Source organism: Crotalus tigris, unplaced genomic scaffold, assembly GCF_016545835.1.
Source record: "Crotalus tigris isolate CLP2741 ecotype Arizona unplaced genomic scaffold, ASM1654583v1 scf7180000017666.27876245, whole genome shotgun sequence".
NCBI lineage: Eukaryota > Metazoa > Chordata > Lepidosauria > Squamata > Viperidae > Crotalus > Crotalus tigris.
The window spans coordinates 2,369,917-2,389,658 of NW_024096551.1; the positions used below are offsets into that span (position 1 = coordinate 2,369,917).

Below are 19,742 nucleotides of genomic sequence, written 5' to 3' on the forward strand. Positions count from 1 at the left end.
AGAAAAACATCTACTTCTGCTTCATTGACTATGCTAAAGCCTTTGATTGTGTGGATCACAACAAATTGTGGCAAGTTCTTAAAGAGATGGGAGTACCAGACCATCTTATTTGCCTCTTGAGAAACCTATATGCAGATCAAGAAGCAACAGTGAGAACTGGACACGAACCACTGATTGGTTCAAAATTGGGAAAGGAGTTTGGCAAGACTGTATACTGTCGCCCTGCCTATTTAACTTATATGCAGAGCACATCATGAGAAAGGCGGGGCTAGATGAATCAAAAGTTGGAATTAAGATTGCTGGGAGAAATATCAACAACCTAAGATATGCAGATGATACCACTCTAATGGCAGAAAGTGAAGAGGAACTAAAGAGCCTCTTGATGTAGATGAAGAAGGAGAGTGCAAAAGTTGGCTTGAAACTCAACATTAAGAAAACAAAAGCATGGCATTCAGACCTCTCAATTCCTGGCAAATAGATGGGGAAGAAATGGAGGTAGTGACAGATTTTATTTTCCTGGGCTCCAAGATCACCTCAGATGGGTATTGCAGCCAAGAAATTAAAAGACGCTTGCTCCTGGGGAGGAAAGCTATGGCAAATCTAGACAGTATACTAAAAAGCAGAGACATCACCCTGCCAACAAAAGTGCATATAGTCAAGGCCATGGTTTTCCCAGTTGCAATGTATGGTTGTGAAAGTTGGACCATAAGAAAGGCTGAGCGACAAAGAATTGAAGCCTTTGAACTATGGTGCTCGAGAAGACTCCTGTGAGTCCCTTGGACTGCAAGGTGTTCAAACCGGTCAGTCCTAGAAGAGATCAACCCTGACTGCTGTTTAGAAGGCCAGATCCTGAAGTTGAAACTCAAATACTTTGGCCACCTAATGAGAAGGAAGGACTCACTGGAGAAGGGCCTAATGCTGGGAAAGATTGAGGGCAATAGAAGAAGGGGACGACAGAAAATGAGGTGGCTGGATGGAGTCATTGAAGCAGTAGGCGTGAACTTAAATGGACTCCAGAAGATGGTATAGGACAGGAAGATCTGGAGGAACATTGTCCATGGGGTCACGATGGGTCAGACACGACATCGCAATTAACAACAACAAATAGTTTATGACAGCATTCTCCAATCTTTTTGGCACCAGGGACTATTTCCATGGAAGATAATTTTTCCATGGATTGGGGTCGGGATTGGTTTTGGTTTTGCTCACTTGCCCACCACTCACCTCCAGCTAGGCAGTCCTGTTCTTAACAGACCAAGGATTGATATCTGTTCATGGTGAGGGGATTGGGGATCCCAATTTAGAATATGGGGACGCGATGGCTCAGTGGTTAAAGACATTGAGCTTGTCACCTAGAAGCCCAAGTATGAAACCCAAGCACTACATAATAGTGATCTCCAGTTATCTGCCCCAGCTCCTGCCCACCTAGCAGTTCGAAAGCATATAAATGCGAGTAGATAAATAGGTACTACTTGTGGGAAGGTAACAGTGTTCCATGAGTCTTTGGCATATAGCCATACTGTCAGAACCCATATCTTAAAGGACCTTTTTTCTTTCTCTCTAAACCCAAATTGCATTCTCTTCTCTCCCTGAGTTCTGCTATACTCCTGGAGGGAAGGGGGAAGCGCTTGAGAGTTATTGCCTTGTTTCCTCTATCGCTACAATGTAACACTTTGCTGTTTCTGCATTTCTTCTTCTATGAACTTTCACTCCCCTTTTGTCAGTTAAAAAGGGGGGAGGAGAATGGAATGTACCTCCGGCAACTGCTTTACCTCCACGTTCGCAAGGGAAGGTGCAAAGAGCCACCTAAACATTGCTGCAGTCCAGAGACGGCCTGATGTTATCTTCTTTTTCCCACAACGTACTTAACACTTTGGGATTGGCCTGTTTGAACTGAACAGATGAACTGTGGGGTGGGGATATGCTTGGGATACTTTTTATCTATCGATCTGACGGGAAACCCTCAGATCCTGCCTATTATGCCTATTATCAGCTTCTCCTAATAAAAGCTCCTTTTGGAAGAAACCGTTTCCATGAGTTCTATTTTCTTGGGATGAGGTATTGAAGTGGGCCCTGACACATACTGGCCACCTGATCATGGAATTGTCTTGCAACAATGCTGGCTCCTTTGCTAAGAAATAGAGATGGGCACTGCCCCTTAGAGTTGGACATGATTGGACAGGGAAACCTTTACTTTTTATAGTTTAAAATATAAAAATGAACAATAATCCTCTCCTAAATATAGGAAATCTCATCATATTGATTGAAAATGCTGGAATCTGCAGTCCAAATTTATCCAGAGAACCCTAGATGTTGAAAAATTATTTAGGATTCCTTCTGGAGATTGTGGAGGAAACACTGCAATCATGCTTTTCTGGCAATGAATTAGTAACTATTTTCAGCCTTAAATATCCCATATTCGAGATAGAAAAGGGAATGTTTTCTTTCCCTGGGTTTTCAAAATCCTGATAGTGATATCTTGCTATTAACTCTTTCAAAACAAATACTGCAGTACAAAGAGAAGAATTTTTTTTTTTTGTGATGAAAGAACTCTTTAGATTTGTTGGGAGAAAAATATGATGAGTTTCAAGATTATTTCTAAGACTCTAATGCATTACTCTGCTAGTGTGAGAAAAACAATGCAAATGTATCAGCACTAATCCAGGAAGGCAGAATTTAAATGAGCTACATTTTTCCAAGGGTTTTGTCCCCATTCTGTGTATGATGTACATCTAATAAAAATTACAATTGGCATCTTCAGTGATTTGCTACTTACAAGCAAAGGTTCCAAATTAGACTCATCTGAATAATTGCATTTACAAAATGCATTTTATCACAATTTAGTAGCTATATTTGTAAGACAAAGTACAGACTTTTCATTACAATTCCAAGCAAATCCTAGAATGGTAGAAAGTTTCAGATGTCTTTGATGTCATTACACCAGAAAATCAAATCAAGGAATGTCTTAAATCAAATAAAAAACAATCAAAGCAAATTAAAGCAAACTCTATTATTGAAAGCCAAATAAGTATGATATAAAACATAAAAGTAAGTGAACATAAATACAAGATATATGTATCAATTGAATAAATATGAAATATGTATAGTAATAAGAATGAGATATAGAATATAAAAATACAATAATAGAAGAATTAACATCAATTAACATCAAGTTAGCATTGCTGGCATCTCTTTCTCCTGAGCTCCTCATGCTAGAGTAACTGTTGCCACCCAAGAGCTGTTTTAAGGTTAGGGATTCCTTTTTGTGAATGATTATTCGCTGTCAGCCTGAACATGCTAAATAACAAGAAACACTACATATGTTTATTCAGAAACTATATTCCTTGAAGTCTCATTAGATTCTATCAGATGTTCAGCATTTAGAATTTTGATATCCTGTGGTAACGTTTACAAAGCAGTCATTAGGAGTCTTACTTATTTACAAAAATGATTACTTACGATAACCATCAACATGATCTATTGGTTCAGAGTGCAAACACTATGGATCAAAATACATCACAAACCCAATGTGTTACATTAATATGGGTATGCATATATGAAAGCAATTATTTATTTTGTATAAAGGTTTAAAATGTAATTCAGCTTAAATGTAATTCAGCTTAAATTCAGCAAAACCTCAAACAGTGGCACTCTTTGGTTAAGGACTTGGACTTAAGGCTAAGCCTTAAGGGCCTTATCCATCAGGTTGCTGGCCTCAGAAATTGGCAGTCAATAAATCTGAGTATAGTGAAGATGATCAGGGCACCTAACTGTTTGCATTTGTCTTCCGAAGGCACACACCATCAACTTTTTCTCTTCTTTTGCGTGTCATTTCTGGAAAAACTGGCTTAGTAATATTTAGTAAACTTCTGTTAGGAGTCAATTGTAATTTGCGGAAAATGCACTTATAATAAATGTATAACACATATTTACAAGCAACATGTTACACAGAACAGCTATCATTGTAGCTACAGGAAGATGGATTGAACAGGATCACATTTGCCAGCAGCTAAGTTTCTTATTTGTCAGGATTAGTTAAAGCTCTTTATAAGGTAAACGACCCTTATCTTTAAAGCTGGGGTTTCAGCAGCTGTTCAAAACTATGAACAGCTGGATGTCTTGTTACATTACACTAAAGGATATAATAACTAATTCTTGCCGGTTTAAATTTGCTAGCTGAATTGTGAAAGGATAGTCAAGTCTCTTAATTCCTAACATAATTTATTTTCATTCCCTTTGAAGACAGTGCACAATAAATCTAGGTATTGGGATTATATATTGGGGAAGGGGGGGTCGAATGTAGCTTGTTTCTGTGATTATGTCAAATCTTCACTTCAGACATATTTGAGAATAAGGAGCCTATTTTAGCCTATAAATTTCAAATGGATTTTTGCTCTTGTGACAACTATATTTTGCAGCAGCGATCCAAAACATTTGCTGCAATGATAGAAAGGTGATGTAAATGGCCTTTGTTCCCCCTCTCCTCTTCCTCTGTTATTTTCTCACCTCCTCTTCCATTGAAACTAAGAGGAATTTTGTATACTTTTTCCATAAAACGTAGTAATTTTAAAATCTGCTCAGGTTGTCTGCCTGAAATTTAAAAAATGCTGTAACTTAAATTAATATAATGGGCTTTCTCCAGCCCAATACAAAATTCATTGTGTGTGACTCGGTTTTTCCTTTGTTTTAGAAATCTTTCCTCCCACCCTGCAGTCTGAAGTAGAGACAATTCTCTGACAGCGTCATCGAGAAAAGCACCTTCGAAAAACGCGGGGCTATTGTATAACTTTTGTCATCTATTGCTAGAATGGCCGTGCTTCGACTGCAGACTTGATAGGCATCGTGTTGCAAAACATCCCGAAGGGGCGCTAAGTTGGAGAATCTCAGCTCCCAGGACCCGCCCAAGCCTTTCTCGCAAGTGCCCAGAAAATGCTTTCTTTTTCGGCGAGCCTGGGCCGTGGAACCTAAGTCACGAAAAGACAACGAAAGTTGGCGCTTCTCTTTCTTCCCACGAGAGCGCCTCAGTCCGTTGTAGCTGCCACGTCACTGCCTACTTCCTTTCTCCTGCTGTTTTGGTTGCCCACCCCCTGGCCGAAGGTTTTCCCGGGCAGCAGCGCCTGGGTTGCAGCTCGGCGGAAGGAGGCCGAGGTGGAAGCGAGCGAGCGAGCAAGTTGCTTGGCTAGTTGACTGTTTCTCCATTGCTCGTCAACATTCCTTTAACTTCTGGAAAGTTAAGGGATTCTTCTGGGAAGCTCCGGAGTAAAACTCTCTACACTGACTCTCCAGTTGCTTGGAGAACGATTCCCTCTTTTTCGATTCTTCCATTTTTCCGAACCAAATGAACAAGCGATAGCATGGGAAATAATAGGACAGACGGGTGTAAGCTTTTGGTGACCGAGGTAACCTTACTTGTTATTGGGAAAACGACCGGAAGAATATTTGCAGCAGCCCTTTAACCACCCGGCTGGAGACCTTTGTACGCGTTTGCTGGATAGTTTGCTTTGATTACATAAGACAGAAATCCCAGCTCAGGGAGATAAGGGTTCAGTTAGTTTTAATTCCAAGGAAATGTGTGGAAAGCTGGCAAATTAAGCCACTGTCTCCTGTGGACTACCAGCAGTAAACTCAGTAATAAGAGGACAACAGGAACGTTTCCTTGATGTGATTGTTCCGAGAGTTGTTACCTATGTTAATGAATATGAGTCTGTAGTGGTAACAATCTTCTCAATGAAATACTTATTATGTGCAACACCCTGTATTCTCATCTATAAGCCTTTAAAAGAATTCCTATTTTTTCATTCCACTGGGGAGGATATTACTGCTTTGTACACATAAATTTAAGTATTTGTCAATCTTAAAAACCAGCAGTCTAGTTGGAGTGAAAGCATCCAATCATTTATGAATAACTATGCAGGAAGAAAGAAAGTGATTTGGCACTATGTCCTGGGCCCAAGTGTTAAGCTGCAGTGGTAGATTTTGGCATTAAAGAGAATCTGCCATTAAAAAAAGTGTGTGCACAAGGGAAGTTCTTCAGCTATGGGGTCTGCTTCATCTTTGGTTAATCCAATGGTCACTGTTGGGGAGGTGATTGAAGATCCATATGAGGGAGGGGGTGGTGAGGCCTGCGAAATTCCTGTTGAAGTAAAGCCCAAGGCCCGTCTTTTGCGCAGTTCTTTTCGACGGGTAGGTGCATCCCGACCTGGAGGCCTCATTGGCGCAAGCTTCAAATCTACTGCTTCTGTACAAGAGCTGGAATGCATGGCAGAGTATGAGCGCCTGAAAAAGGAATATGAGATCTTTCGCATTAGCAAGAACAATGAGGTGGCTGCCATGATGAAGAAAGAGACCAAGCTGGACAAAGAAAACAAACGCCTGAGGGCAGAACTTCAGGTATCTGCATGGGGCACTGACACCAGGACTGACAAAAAGAAGCTTTCCCTTAAAATAGAAATCTGTGGCCGTCTTTCTGCGTTGTAATTCTTACCAGATTCATCCAGAATAGTTAATAGTAATCAGGGATGCTAAAAGTTTTAGATAAACTGTATTTGGAATGCCATTTAAACCCTGGATTAAAAGATCAAATGTATTCAAATTACACTTTGGGGATTTAGGAAGAGCTTTGTGACATCTAACAAATTAACAGAGTGAATAAATGAAATTTTTCAGACCAGGAGTTAACAATGTCACTTTTTCCTCACCCCCAGGCACTTCAGAAAACATACCAGAAAATCCTCAGAGAAAAGGAAAGTGCTGTAGAGGCCAAATATCAAGCTATGGAAAGAGCGGCTACATTTGAACATGATCGTGACAAAGTCAGGAGGCAATTCAAAGTAAATAATTCCATTTATTGACTTTGCAGGACAAATGAGGAGTAGCTGCATGTTTAGGAGAACCCTAAGCTTTGCTTAAGTATAAATATTATTTAGAAGTAAAATTGTTGACGGTGGAATTCCTCTTCCTAAACCACCTAGGAAAGGACACATAGAATGTTTGAAACAGGAGAGTATCTTAGAAATTGGGATTGATGGCCTGTAACCTCGAGTAGGATCACTTTATATTAAAAATTATTGCAAGTCCTCTTGTTTCTAAATATTTTCCTTTTATTTACACAAACTGATAGGTAATTGGGGTTCTGTTGCTTAAAATCTAGGGAGAAAGGCTAAACTCTTAATTGAAAAGATACATTAATTTCATGCATAGAATACAATATTTTGAGACACTTGCTCAGAATTTTCTTCATTTATAGATTTTCAGAGAAACCAAGGAAAATGAAATTCAGGATCTACTGAGAGCCAAGCGAGAGCTTGAAGCAAAACTTCAGAGGTTGCAAGCTCAGGGTATCCAAATATTTGATCCTGAAGAATCAGATTCAGATGACAGCTGTACAGAAATTACTGGTATGAATTAAGTTGCTTTTACCAGTTGCATAGAGATTTTTTTTTATAAATCTGTGCAGTGTAAACTGAAATAGACAAAAAAATTCTGTCAAAAAATCAAAATAACTTCTAAGCAATAACAATAGCTAAATTGATTCTTGCTTAATCCTTTAAACCAGTGGTTCTCAACCTGTGGGTCGGGACCCCATTTGGGGTCGAATTACCATTTCACGGGGGTCGCCAAACAACGCAGTCTGCCATTTTTTCCCCCTTTTCCTTAGTTGTGCTACTACCTTTTATTCTATTGGCTTTTGTTTTGCAGCTTCACGCCAAAGTACATTTTATAATGACATGTTTCTTTAACTTCAACTCCATTAATTTCCATTCAGAAAACTCCCTTTGCTTTCCTGTTCTTTGCTTCTGAAGAATAACTGTAATTCTGATTAAGTTTAATTTGCTGAATTGGCCTTTGTTTCCTTTATTTTAAGCTGCTGGTAGTCAGACAGAATATTGGATGGGAGGAGCCTTGGGAAGTGAGCCTTCCATGGGCAGCATGATGCAGCTTCAGCAGTCTTTTAGAGGACCTGAGTTTGCACATAGTTCCATAGATGTGGAAGGACCATTTGCAAATGTCAACAGAGGTAAGCATTTGCTGCTCCTTGAAGCAAGAATGAAAGTAACAACAATAAGCCCTGCTGAAAGCCTAAACCTAAATATTGTAAAGTTCTAGGCTAGTGGTGTGTAAAGCTGGAATTCAAAAATATGTAGTGTTTCATCTGTAAAGATATTTAATATTGGTGAAGAATTGATATTTGTATGAACCTGCTTTCTGTATCAGATCAAATCTTTCTTTATAGATGACTAGCAATATCAGGTAAGATGTAATCTGCTGACAGAATTTGTTCTTCTTCTTATTTTTCTTTTTCTTTTAAATCCAGTATGTCTGTGAAACTCATTTCTTTTAAAGTATAGTATCATTTTGTCCATAATTGGCACAGAATGTTTTCTTTCTTCCCTTGTCTTCTAAGTGATCTTCATTTTTAAGCTATACGTATGAAGACCTGGAGGAACATTGTCCATGGGGTCGCGACGGGTCGGACACGACTTTGCAATTAACAACAACATGAAATATTAAACCTGCAGTGAATAAAATTTGATAAAACATAGGAAGGAGTCTCAATCCAGCATAAGCCCAAGCAAATTTCTTGAACTATATGTTTCTGCCTACTAATTATTAAAATTTAGCTGTGCTTATACATACAGAAATAATTTTCTTAAAAGTAAAGCCAATATTTGATAGTGTGTATATAACAAGCAGAAAACATTTTATAGGAAATCTTTTAGAACAGTGTTTCTCAACCTTGACAATTTTAAGGCATGTGGACTTCAACTCCCAGAATTCCACAGCCAGCAATGCTGGCTATGGAATTCTGGGAGTTGAAGTCCACATGCCTTAAAATTGTCAAGGTTGAGAAACACTGTTTTAGAAGATACAGCTTTAGGCACTTTCTTAGCACCAGCACTTAGTGTGGAGATTGTGAGAAATGAGCCAAGAGATCCAGTTAACTAATAAAAGAGTGCAAAGAGTGCTATCTAATCAGCTTCCTGTTGTCTGAGCTACTTTTGGCTATGAAGTAATAAAAATCTCCTTTGCTCTCATATATTACACAAAAAGGAAATAAATTGCTAGCATCTTCCCATGTTTGCAGTACATTTATTTGTAAAGTTTGCAAAAGAAAATCAGATTGCTATAATTGAAGCTGTGTGACAGAAGATGCACTGAAAATGTGTCAACAAAAGCACTGAAATTCTCCAAAGCTGCTTGTTGTCCTTGTCTCTATGAGTTGGGAAGGTGAAATGACAGCATCTCAGCAATTTTTCAAACCCTTTCCCCAGCTGCTATAACAGCATGTTGTTAGGCAGCTGAATTGGAAGAGGGAGAAGCAAATTCCAAGCACCATAATGCAAAGAGAAAAGGATGAACTGTGGGAATGGGACACTGAATCTCCATGAGTGGTTGGTAATGGGGAGAGGAGAAAGTTTGGCTTGATGTTCTTTATCTTTTGTTCTTTACAGATGATTGGGATGCAGCTGTTGCCAGTTTATTGCAAGTCACTCCTTTGTTTTCCCACTCTTTGTGGAGTAACACAATAAGAGTGTATCTCATTAACACTGAAGAGACTCAGTTGGAAGTAGACATTTTCATAAAGGTGAGAAAAACCACACTGCACAATATGCTACTGATTATTATGTCTGTCTTTATGTCTCACATTCTGGTGACAGAAACCTACATATGCAGTTTTCTCCATATGGATGAGCAACTGGCCTAATTTTATAGAATTCATTGCAAAAGATAAAGTTCAGTATGAAAGCACTGGGTTTGTATAATAAGATTTAAGATTAATTCTTGGCATTTTGTAGTATAAAACGTAACTGGGTTGGAATAACATTAAGGACAAGATTTTTCTCTGAAGTCTTAAGAGAGGCATTGTCTGTTGAATAAATCTAGATACACCATTTTCTTTAGATAAAATGTTAAATGGATGTTTTTAAATTTATGACACAATGGTAGCCTAACGTGTGACACAATGAATCATTTCAGTGGAAAAATACAGTTTTATATATTCTCCCTACATATATTGAATTGGTAGCTGGTTCTATAATGCTACAACATTATTTTGATTTGGATTTGCTGAATATAAGAATTTCTCAATTATCTCAATTTCTCAACTCAATTATCAAAGATTTTGGTTATATTTTGTTTTCACTCCATCACCTAATTTATCAATGGCATCCTTAACTGCTGTTGATTTTTTTCTCAAATATTTTAAATTTTTCTTCAAATCATTAAAGTTGTACAAGAAGAATTGTGGATGTATTTTATAGAGAAATATTTCTAAATTACTTTTTTAAAAATATATTTTATTGATTTTTTAATATAAACATCTTGTTATTTGGTAAACAGCATGTGTCTGGGTTTATATTTACAAAGTAATCATTATCGATTAATTTCTATATTCCAAAATCCACATTATAACTTTGCTTGATTTTCTCTTCTTCCAATAATATTATCTTTGCAACCTAAATTAATACAATTCTTATTAATTTGAGAAGTAACAATTAAATATAAAGTTTTTTTTTAAAATTTCTACCAATAATAATCTCATCAATATCATGCTTTTTTATCTGGTCATCTTGGTTGCCACGTCACAAATCCTGTTTACAATTCTTATTTAAATTTACTTTCCCTACAATGTTCAAAATATTTCTACTGGTTAAAATTTTCCCAGAATTAATTACCTTAAAGTATTTAAATCTATTTTCATATCTTAAAAAATAAGTAAGAAAAAGACACAAAAGGAAGACATAGAAAAAGAAAAGATATGAGAGAGAAAAAAAGAAAAAAGTAGAGGAAAGAAAAAGAAAATAAGAAAATAATATACTACTTAAAATACGTATCCCTCTTGAATTGCTATACACTTCTTTCCAAATTCTTTCTGTTCTTTTTATCCATAATTAAACCTTTGTTTAATCTTTAAATGTTCCATTTAATAAATCCAATCATCTAATCTTTTAACTATTCAAAACATTTTTCCCATGTTTAGTTATTCATTGGAATTTTCTTAAAATTAATTACATTTAAATCTCTAAAACATTTCCTTTATGTTAATCATCCCACACATTTTTGTAGTTCTCATATTGAAAAACAAAAGAAAAAAAAGAAAAGATACTGTCTTACTAAGAGAATTCATCCCTCTTAAACTAAAATCTTTCAATTTCTTCAACCGTCTTCAAACAAATGTTTAATTTTTAAATATTCCCTCTGATACATCCCATTATCTAATTCCTCAATTCTCACTTTAGCCCTCTTCTTTTGCCAAGCATGTCTCCCAATCAATATATTCCGTTACGTCAAAGAGTCTTTCCATAATCTTGTAAATGTTGTGGATATGTGTAGACAAATCAAACATGATGTCTTTGTAAAAAGATTTTGCCCCTTCATATTCATTGAAGATTTCTCTCATCATCCCTTGTCTCCCCATTTCTTGTGTACTCCCAACAGCTCAGCAATCCATTTTGTCAAATCTTTTTCCTTATTCTCAAATTTACTTTGTGATCTTAGAGTTATCTTTTCAATGTTCAATGATTCTTGTAAATCCTTCTCCACTTGAATCTCCACTAGCTTATGTTCAGTTGTCTGCTTTACATGATCTCTCTCCTTTTTTGTTTTCTGATCTTTTGATCGTTGTGACGTTAAATTGAGAATGCACTCATTTAAATTTTCAAATTCATTTTTAATTTCCTTATGGTTTGAAGTTAATATCATTTGCATTTGTTGTAACAGAACAAACATTTCCTCCTGGTAAGTATTTATTTTTTCTTGGTATGTTCTTTCTGCAGATTTCTGATGCTCCATAATGACCAAAAGTTCTTTCTCTGCCAATCACTTTAAACTCGCAATATAAAAAATATTTATAATCCATGAAGGTCAATTTTTTCTAAGTTTTGTAGTTCTCATTTTCTGGATAGTCCAGCTGTTCTTTGTTTAATCAATACTTTGAAGGTCACAACAACAAGCTTCTCTTTCTGGGCTGTATATTTAGGGCAGTATTTTCATCCACCACTAGATGTCAGCACCAGTCAATCTTTCAATTCCCCCCTCCCCGTAAACTTAATTTGCTGCTTCCGTTTAGAGGAGGGTGAAACAAAGACACCTCCCTCACTTTCGGAGAATTTTTAGTGCTGGGGTTTTTCCTCAGGAAATCAGTCAAGTAGGAGAGAGAAAATCAATATTCTTAACCAGTTAAGTCACGCTGTTTACAATCACGCTTAGTTTAGTGCTTTTTGGCTTCGGCTGCATGTAGCTGGGGCTAGATTCATGAATGATGCCAGCCTTTCTTCTGCCGGTTTTTGGAGAGCTTTCCCCAGACATCTGTCTCCCCAGGATCGATGGGGCTTCCCTCCTTCCTTGCCATCTCTGGAGTGGCTTTTGGCCCATTTAGGGTCCCCAAACAGAAAGAAATCAGCCTTAGGGCCTGGAGCCCGTGATTCCTTGGCTGTTGCGCTAAACTGCGCAGAATCGGAAGCCAGAAATATTTCTAAATTTCATTAACGTTTATTGTGTAAGTCATAGGCCACACCTGTAGCAAGAAAAATGTTCTCTGTCAAATATTCTGGTCTCAAATGGATCTATAGTACCAAATGTTTTCCCTTATTATCAAACCGCTTATCAGAAAGTCTTACCAAATTTCAAGGGATAGTTATAAATCCCTTCCTTCACCACCATTGTAACTTTGAACAGTCAAGAGGTACTTATATTATAAAAATATCATTGAATGATCTTCATGTAATTTCAACAAATGACCATTAGTAATTTCATCAATTTTTGTCTTAATACCATTTTCCCCCGAAAATAAGCCCTACCCCGAAAATAAGCCCTATCCTGAAAATAAGCCCTACTTTTTGGGCAAGGCGCAAGACTAAAAATCAAGGGGGGTGGGGAGGTGGAGCTACCCCATGTGCCACGTACCCGCTTACCATTATAGCTAGGCTTCCCATGGTCTGACACCTGCCTCGCCTAGCCACCCACTTCTTTTGTGGCTGCCACTTGTGCATGTGCGTCACTCCTGGCCTCCATTTTGCCATTAGAGGCCTTCAGGAAATGCCACTGCAGCTGAGAATGGAGCTCCGATTGACAGGTGTAGTGCCCCCCGTCCTCCATTTTGCCGTCAGAGGTCTTCAGGAAAGGCCTCCACTACAGAGGCATTTCTTGAAAACCTCTGATGGCAAAATGGAGGCTGGGGGCAACGCGCTTGCACAAGCGGCCACAGAAGAAGTGAGCTGGCAGGGTGGGACTGTCAGTGCCGCTGCTGCAAGGTGAGACCGTGGAAAATAAGACCTGGTGCCTCTTTTGCAGGCAAAAAAATAAAAAATAAGACTGGGTCTTATTTTTGGGGAAACACGGTAGAAATACTTTAGAAAAGTGTAGTTTGATGTAGCGATTGATGTATCAGGCTATAAATCATGAGCTCTCTTCCTGCTTTGGGCAAAAAGCCACCTGAGTGACCTTGGACCAATCAGTTTCAACCCACGAAAGGAAGCAATGGTAAATCACTTCTGAAAAAATATTGCTAAGAAAACCTCAGGGACTTGTTTAGGAAGTCTTGAAGAATCAGACAAAACAAAAAATACTTGGCACATGTTTGAACATATTTTAGTGCATTTGGCAATCTTTAATTCAATTTAAATGTTCTCATTATGATGGGTAATGGGTTTGTGTGTTGTTACCCAAAGAAGAACCATTTTTACCCAATTTTTGAGTAATTTACCTTGGTTTGGGAAGCATTGATCTATGATTCAAATTCAAATCTCATATTCATATGACTTGATATTTTCAGAAAGCTTTTCAGTAATAGGAAGGTCTAACTCAGTGGTTCTCAACCTTTTTAATGCCACGACCCCCAACTGGTCATAAGTCGAGGACTAAACCGGTCGTAAGTTGAGGATTATCCAACCGGTCATAAGTCGAGGACTTTCTCTGCCCAGGAGCGCCGCGCATATGTGGTGCCTCCCCCTGCGCTGGCCGAGGCGTAGCTGGCAAGCGGCAGAGTCAGAGCAGGCCGAACACCGGCTGGGCCACCAGCTGGCCCAGCCCAAGGGAAGTAAGGCACTCGCCGGAAAAGGGAAAAAAAATGGTGGACAGCCTTGCTTGGCGACCCCCGTGAAATGGTCGATCGACCCCAAATGGGGTCACGACCCATAGGTTGAGAACCGCTGGTCTAACTCTTCTGGACTAAACTGCTGCCTTTAATATAAATATAACTGAGTATAACAATCAAAATAGGTGATCCTGTTCTGGGTACTAACTGATTACATTGGGTGAATACAAGTACATTGAGCAATACAATTGCTCAAAAGATCCTGGATTTTTTCTTCTAAAAAGATCTGCTTGGGTCTATTATAGTGTGTTTTTATGTAGTAATGAAAATATGGCTGTTTCATGCAGTGCTATTTATTCTTAGTATCTGAAATTGTTGTTCTCATTATGTTTTGGTGGTAATACTTATTTCTCTGGTTGTAATTGTTATATTTTATTTTGTAATGCATTTAAATTTTGTCTTTGAATTTAGGGAGGCTTTTAATTTTTTTATATGAACCAATTTGAAAGATCTGCTATGGAAAAGGCAATTTTGGGGGATGCTTTTGATATGTACAAATTATCAGTTGCTGCTAGTAAATTACAAGATCCAGTATAAACAGATTGAAAAAAAGTAGGGACTTTTCCTGGATCCAGAGTAATTATTAGGTTTAATCACGCAATAATAATAATACTCTGAGAATAATTTGTGGTCAGAAGTAAGTATAATTCTCAGCTATAGTTTATATTAACCCCAGTTTATTATAGAAATATATATATAATTTATTTAGCTTTGGTTTAGAATGATGTGCAATCTAGTTTTCTGATCTGTAAACTATACAAATTTGCTTTATGGTTTATAGCTTAGCTTTATATATAAAGCAGTTTTTGTTTTATTTTTTTCTTAAATTTCAGAAATATTCTCCAAAACTTCAGAAATATTGTGAGACAATGGAGTATTTTTTTCAAGTTGTCTATTTTCCAGTAGAAAATGAGAGTTGTTTAAATGCTGTAAGGAAATGGGAAATTGAGAAAAGTTCTCTAACAATTTTGTTTTTACATTTAAGTCTACCAAGGTGAGTTAATAAAATAATATTATTTTAATAATAAAAAGCATAAACAGAAAGAGTAATTTTGAATGTTTTTTGGGAAGAAAAGTAGAGGAATATTTTAAAGAAAGGTATCCAAGTAAAAGAGAACATTATTGAATTACATTTCAATAAATACCTGAGACATAGTTTTAAATACACTCAAATTATTTACATTTTCTGATAAAAGTTGTCTGCAGTTTTTCTGACTATCAAGATCTATAGTAATGAAAATATGCAACCTTTTATTCTATAAATTTTAATAATTTCAATATGTTAAAAACAGCCATGTGCGTTGCATATTCTAATCAAAGTGTATTTAGTTACTTGATTTTATATGTAGAAAGGATGCCAAATAAAGCTTCCAATAAAAGATTTTAAAATAAATTTATCTTAAAAGACCAGTAAATGCTGAATGAAAACAAAATGTAATGAATAATACAGAAGAAATCCTTCCCCCAATCAAACAAAGTTGTTCATATCAAAAATGAAGATTTAGTTGACTCCAGAACAGTTTGGCTTAGAACATGTTCTCACAATGCTGTAAAATGAACATTAAGATTGGACAAGTTTAGTTTTAGCCTTGCGCTCAAAACAGCAGGCAAACCCTTGCTAAAATAACTTTCTGCCATAATGGCCATTTCTGTATTCCATTCCATTTGTATTTGGCAACTGAGCCGATAAATGTTTAGCTCACCTGCAGTGTATCTAAAACCCAAATGCTGCTGCTGTTTCCTTCTCCTCCTCCTCCTCCTCCTCCTCAATGATGCAGCTCTACAGCTTCATGGTAGGAACTTTTGCCTCTTCTGCTCCTGATTCCTGAACTTCTGTTTTCATAGCACTCTACTGTATTAAACATTAAGACGAAATTGGGCAATCATTTGTTTGAAATGGTATACGGTTTCCTGCCAGAGCAGGGGATTGGACTGATCTGCAAGGTCCCTTCTAACTCTGTTATTCTGTTATTCATACATTCTAAAGAAGAAAAGTAGTTTAATGACTTCATCACTTCATTTAGAAATATTTTGTATAGAACCAAAACAGTGCTTGCCATCTTGTTAATTTTTCTTTAAAACACAGCCAGAATTGGTCTGGCTTTTTTGTCCCTTTGCAGATGCAACTATAGCTGTAAGGGTACTGGGTTCCCTGGTTCTCTGTTTCTTTTGGTACACCACCAGTTGACTTCAAAATGCCAGATAGCTGTGTGGATTTAGCTGTACCTTATAAATTGGAGCAAGAATTTGGGTTTTATTTCTGTCTCTTATGAGAGAAGTGAGACTTCTATCTTTATTCACCCCCTCGCTGTCAATCTTCAGCATCTTGTTAAGGTATTTATCCATACCTTAACATATCCATAGGCATTATTTATATTGCATCTTTTTGTCTTTTCCACTCCAGACAGCACAACAACAACAACAACAAAAACACTGGTTGCAGAATTGTCAGCATGCTTTCTTGTCTCAATCAGTGCTAACAATTAACAGAGAATTAAATTCAACAGAGAAAATTATGGCTTGGCAACCTAATAGAATTTTTTTTAATTCTTAAAGGAAGCAAATGTGCAATATATGTTTTGGAAATGTAGAGTAGGTTTCCTAGCAATTCATTTTCCTTTTTGCATGAAATTATTATTATTATTTTACTTTCCTATTGATTTGGAGAGGTTAGGAATGGAAACAGTGCTGTGCAATACTGTCTTGCTCAGAAATTTCCCACCATAGTTTTCTATGGAAAGGGCTTTTTAACCATGTTCTGTGGGGATATTTTCAACCATCATAGTAGGCATAATCTAAATCAGGCAGTGAAAGCTAGATCTGAAGCACAAGTAGATCTCATATGGATAACTCAAAAATGAAAGTGAAGATTCTGTATATAGTCCGTGACATCTTTGATAGGATTGGGCAAAGACCTCTGAAATCCTGAATACCACTGTCTTGATGGGCAATACTGAACAAAGTGTTTGCACCCTGTTATATGGCATCGTTGTAAATTTTGTACTTTTATTACATTCATGATTGATGATCTGATGCAATTCCTATGTGAGAAATGTGAGAAAACAGATATTTGGGGGAGACGTTCAATTTTATGCAGTTTAAGATAAAAATGGGGGATCCTATGAAGTTTTAAATTGCTGTTGAACTTAAATGATCTGGCTACCCTTTTAGCTTTATTCTTTGTAAAATTAATATTTATAGTAGTTATTTGTAGAGTAGACAAACTTTTGTCCTTGGTTTTTAAAAATGGTTGATGTTTGACCATTTTGATTGGAGCTTTTAGAAAAATACAATCTTCGGCTAACACTGCTTACTGCAGCAAAGTATTGTAGCACAAGAATGCTGATTTCTAATCTAGGTATCTACTGGATGAGTGTGAAGAAGCCTTTTTGAAAAATCCTGAAGGAAAACCTCGGCTCATTTACCACCGGCTAGAAGATGGTCAAGTCAGTTCAGATTCTGTGCAGCAATTAATTGAGCAAGTTCATTTTGTGAACAAAGCAAAGGTAATGAGGCAAAACATTTACTGTGATTGGTACCTTTTTGTTTATGTAACATAGTTGTAACAGATGGTATTAACAGGATTTGCAGATTACCCTATTTGTTTGTTTGTTTATTTTGTTTTATCATAAAAGGTAAAATACAAAACAGAAAAACACAAAATGAAACAAAACAAAACATTCAGCAATAACAACACAAACACAAAAGAGGTGTACAAAAAAAGAGAAAGGTGATCCAAATACCAAATAAATTTAGCACTTAACATATAAAATCCCCACGACTAGGTGCTAAAAAAAAATGAAAAAAGCAATACATTCTCATCCCCTTTTACACACACACACACACACACACACACAAGAAAAGCAGCCAATAGATTAAGCTAAACATTACACTAATCTTCAAATCCCTCTGTTAACCATCTTTTGTTGTATTTAGTGCATAAAAAGTCCACAAGCAATTTCCAGTCTCTTTTAAAGCTGTCTAATCCATTATCTCTAATCAAAGCAGTTAATTTTGCAATCTCTGCTCATTCAGTCAATTTCAAAATCCATTCTTCAACAGTTGACATCCCTTTTTCTTTCCAGTGCTTGGCAAGTACAGTCCTCTCAACTGTCACAATATGAAGGAATATTGTGTTTTTCAATTGGTTTGTTCATCATACCTAAAAAAAATATTCATTAATATTTGTATCTTAAATATTTTCTGCATTGTCATTGTTGCATTTAATCCACATGTGATAAAATGAGCCTGGATTTTGACTATATTTCCAGCACTTATTAGAAATTCCTTTATACATTTTCGCTAGTCTATCTGGTGGTCAAATACCCATGATACATCATTTTATAAAAAATTTTTTTCAAGATATAATGTAATGTAAATTTTCATCCAAATTATCCTTTTTATTCATACTGAATGTAGAATGCTGCCTCTAGAAAGCTAGAGGTATGTAGTTCATAACTGAATGTCCATCAAATTCTTACATTACAGGATATTTATTAGGGGAAATGTAATGATACAATGATCAATTATCTAATAATAAGCAGGTATGTACTAATCAAATGTGTTTAGTTTATGCTTTTAAAAAGTACTTTACATTGATTTAGAGAATAAAGATATCTTGAACTGTTTTTTCTGGGCATCTCTACAAATCTTTTGATTTTTGTGTTTAAGTAACATAGGCTTCACTCAGGCTTTTTATATAGAATCTGAGTATTTGTTGTTTGCATTAAGAACCTGGCCTTCATCAGAAGTATGTAAATTTTGTTGAATATAAAACTAGCCTTATAAATCTTTCTGTTATTAAAGCTTGACTGTTATAAGGTGACCTAATCTTTTAATAGTGATTTCTTTCTTTCCCCCTAAGATCATCAACCACATGGGAGGATTAGAGGAAGGAGCATATGAAGTATATAGTTATGTGGAAAAGATTATAAAGCAGGTATTATCTTGCACTGAAGATTATGTGCATGATGGAAAAGCAGCATATAAATGTTCTAATTCTTTTTTAATTGTAACACAATGATTCTGTTTTCATAAGTCAGAACATTTAATTATGCCTTTGAACTTTACATCTAAAATGCTTTAAATATTCATATAAAGCATGAATAGGATGAAAGTGTTTGCAAATTCAAATACCATGTCAGGATAATTATCTAAAAAGCAGCTTATGCTAAATGCTTATTATGCTGTCTGATGTTTGACTAGATCACTTTAATATTTATCTTTCAAAAAACCCAGTATCTGCCAATATTCTGAAAGTATCTAGTTTATCTACATGTCATTTAGGATGCAGGGTTTTTTTTTCCTGTAGATTTAAAAATATTTATAATCTAATGCTTTAATTTCTGGGATAGCATAATATAGTGTTAAAATACAGAATTTTATGTTCCAGAAATATGTGAGATGACAGCTAAGGTAATCCTTTGTTAATTTTGGCTTTTGTTACTATTGAATTCAATAAGAACATAAAGCGACTCGGTTGTATGGATGGTACAATAGTTCCACACTGAGCTACATACAGTATATAGTCTACTCTGTGGTACACTTGTTAAAAGAGGGAGGATACTATGAAGGTCATCTTATTAACTGAATCAGACCAAAATTATTATTTTTTTCTCCAAAATTTGGAAGTTCCACAGTGTTCTTA

At 36.3% G+C, this 19,742-nt stretch overlaps 1 protein-coding gene across 9 annotated transcripts in view; it reads left to right on the forward strand.

The window, feature by feature from the left end:
* NPHP3 (nephrocystin 3) overlaps nt 1–19,742 on the forward strand; it is a 128,817-nt gene that overhangs the window by 66,286 nt on the left and 42,789 nt on the right. For 6 of the 9 annotated variants that reach the window (XM_039336174.1, XM_039336173.1, XM_039336172.1 and 3 more), the window contains exons 1-8: nt 6,037–6,390; nt 6,705–6,830; nt 7,247–7,397; nt 7,865–8,017; nt 9,453–9,586; nt 14,929–15,089; nt 17,454–17,601; nt 18,960–19,034. In XM_039336174.1, coding sequence (XP_039192108.1) covers nt 6,037–6,390; nt 6,705–6,830; nt 7,247–7,397; nt 7,865–8,017; nt 9,453–9,586; nt 14,929–15,089; nt 17,454–17,601; nt 18,960–19,034 — 1,302 coding nt within the window. Of the gene's footprint in view, nt 1–4,690; nt 6,391–6,704; nt 6,831–7,246; nt 7,398–7,864; nt 8,018–9,452; nt 9,587–14,928; nt 15,090–17,453; nt 17,602–18,959; nt 19,035–19,742 lie in introns of those variants that run through there. The other 3 variants (XM_039336176.1, XM_039336169.1, XM_039336177.1) reach the window with 3 other exon arrangements.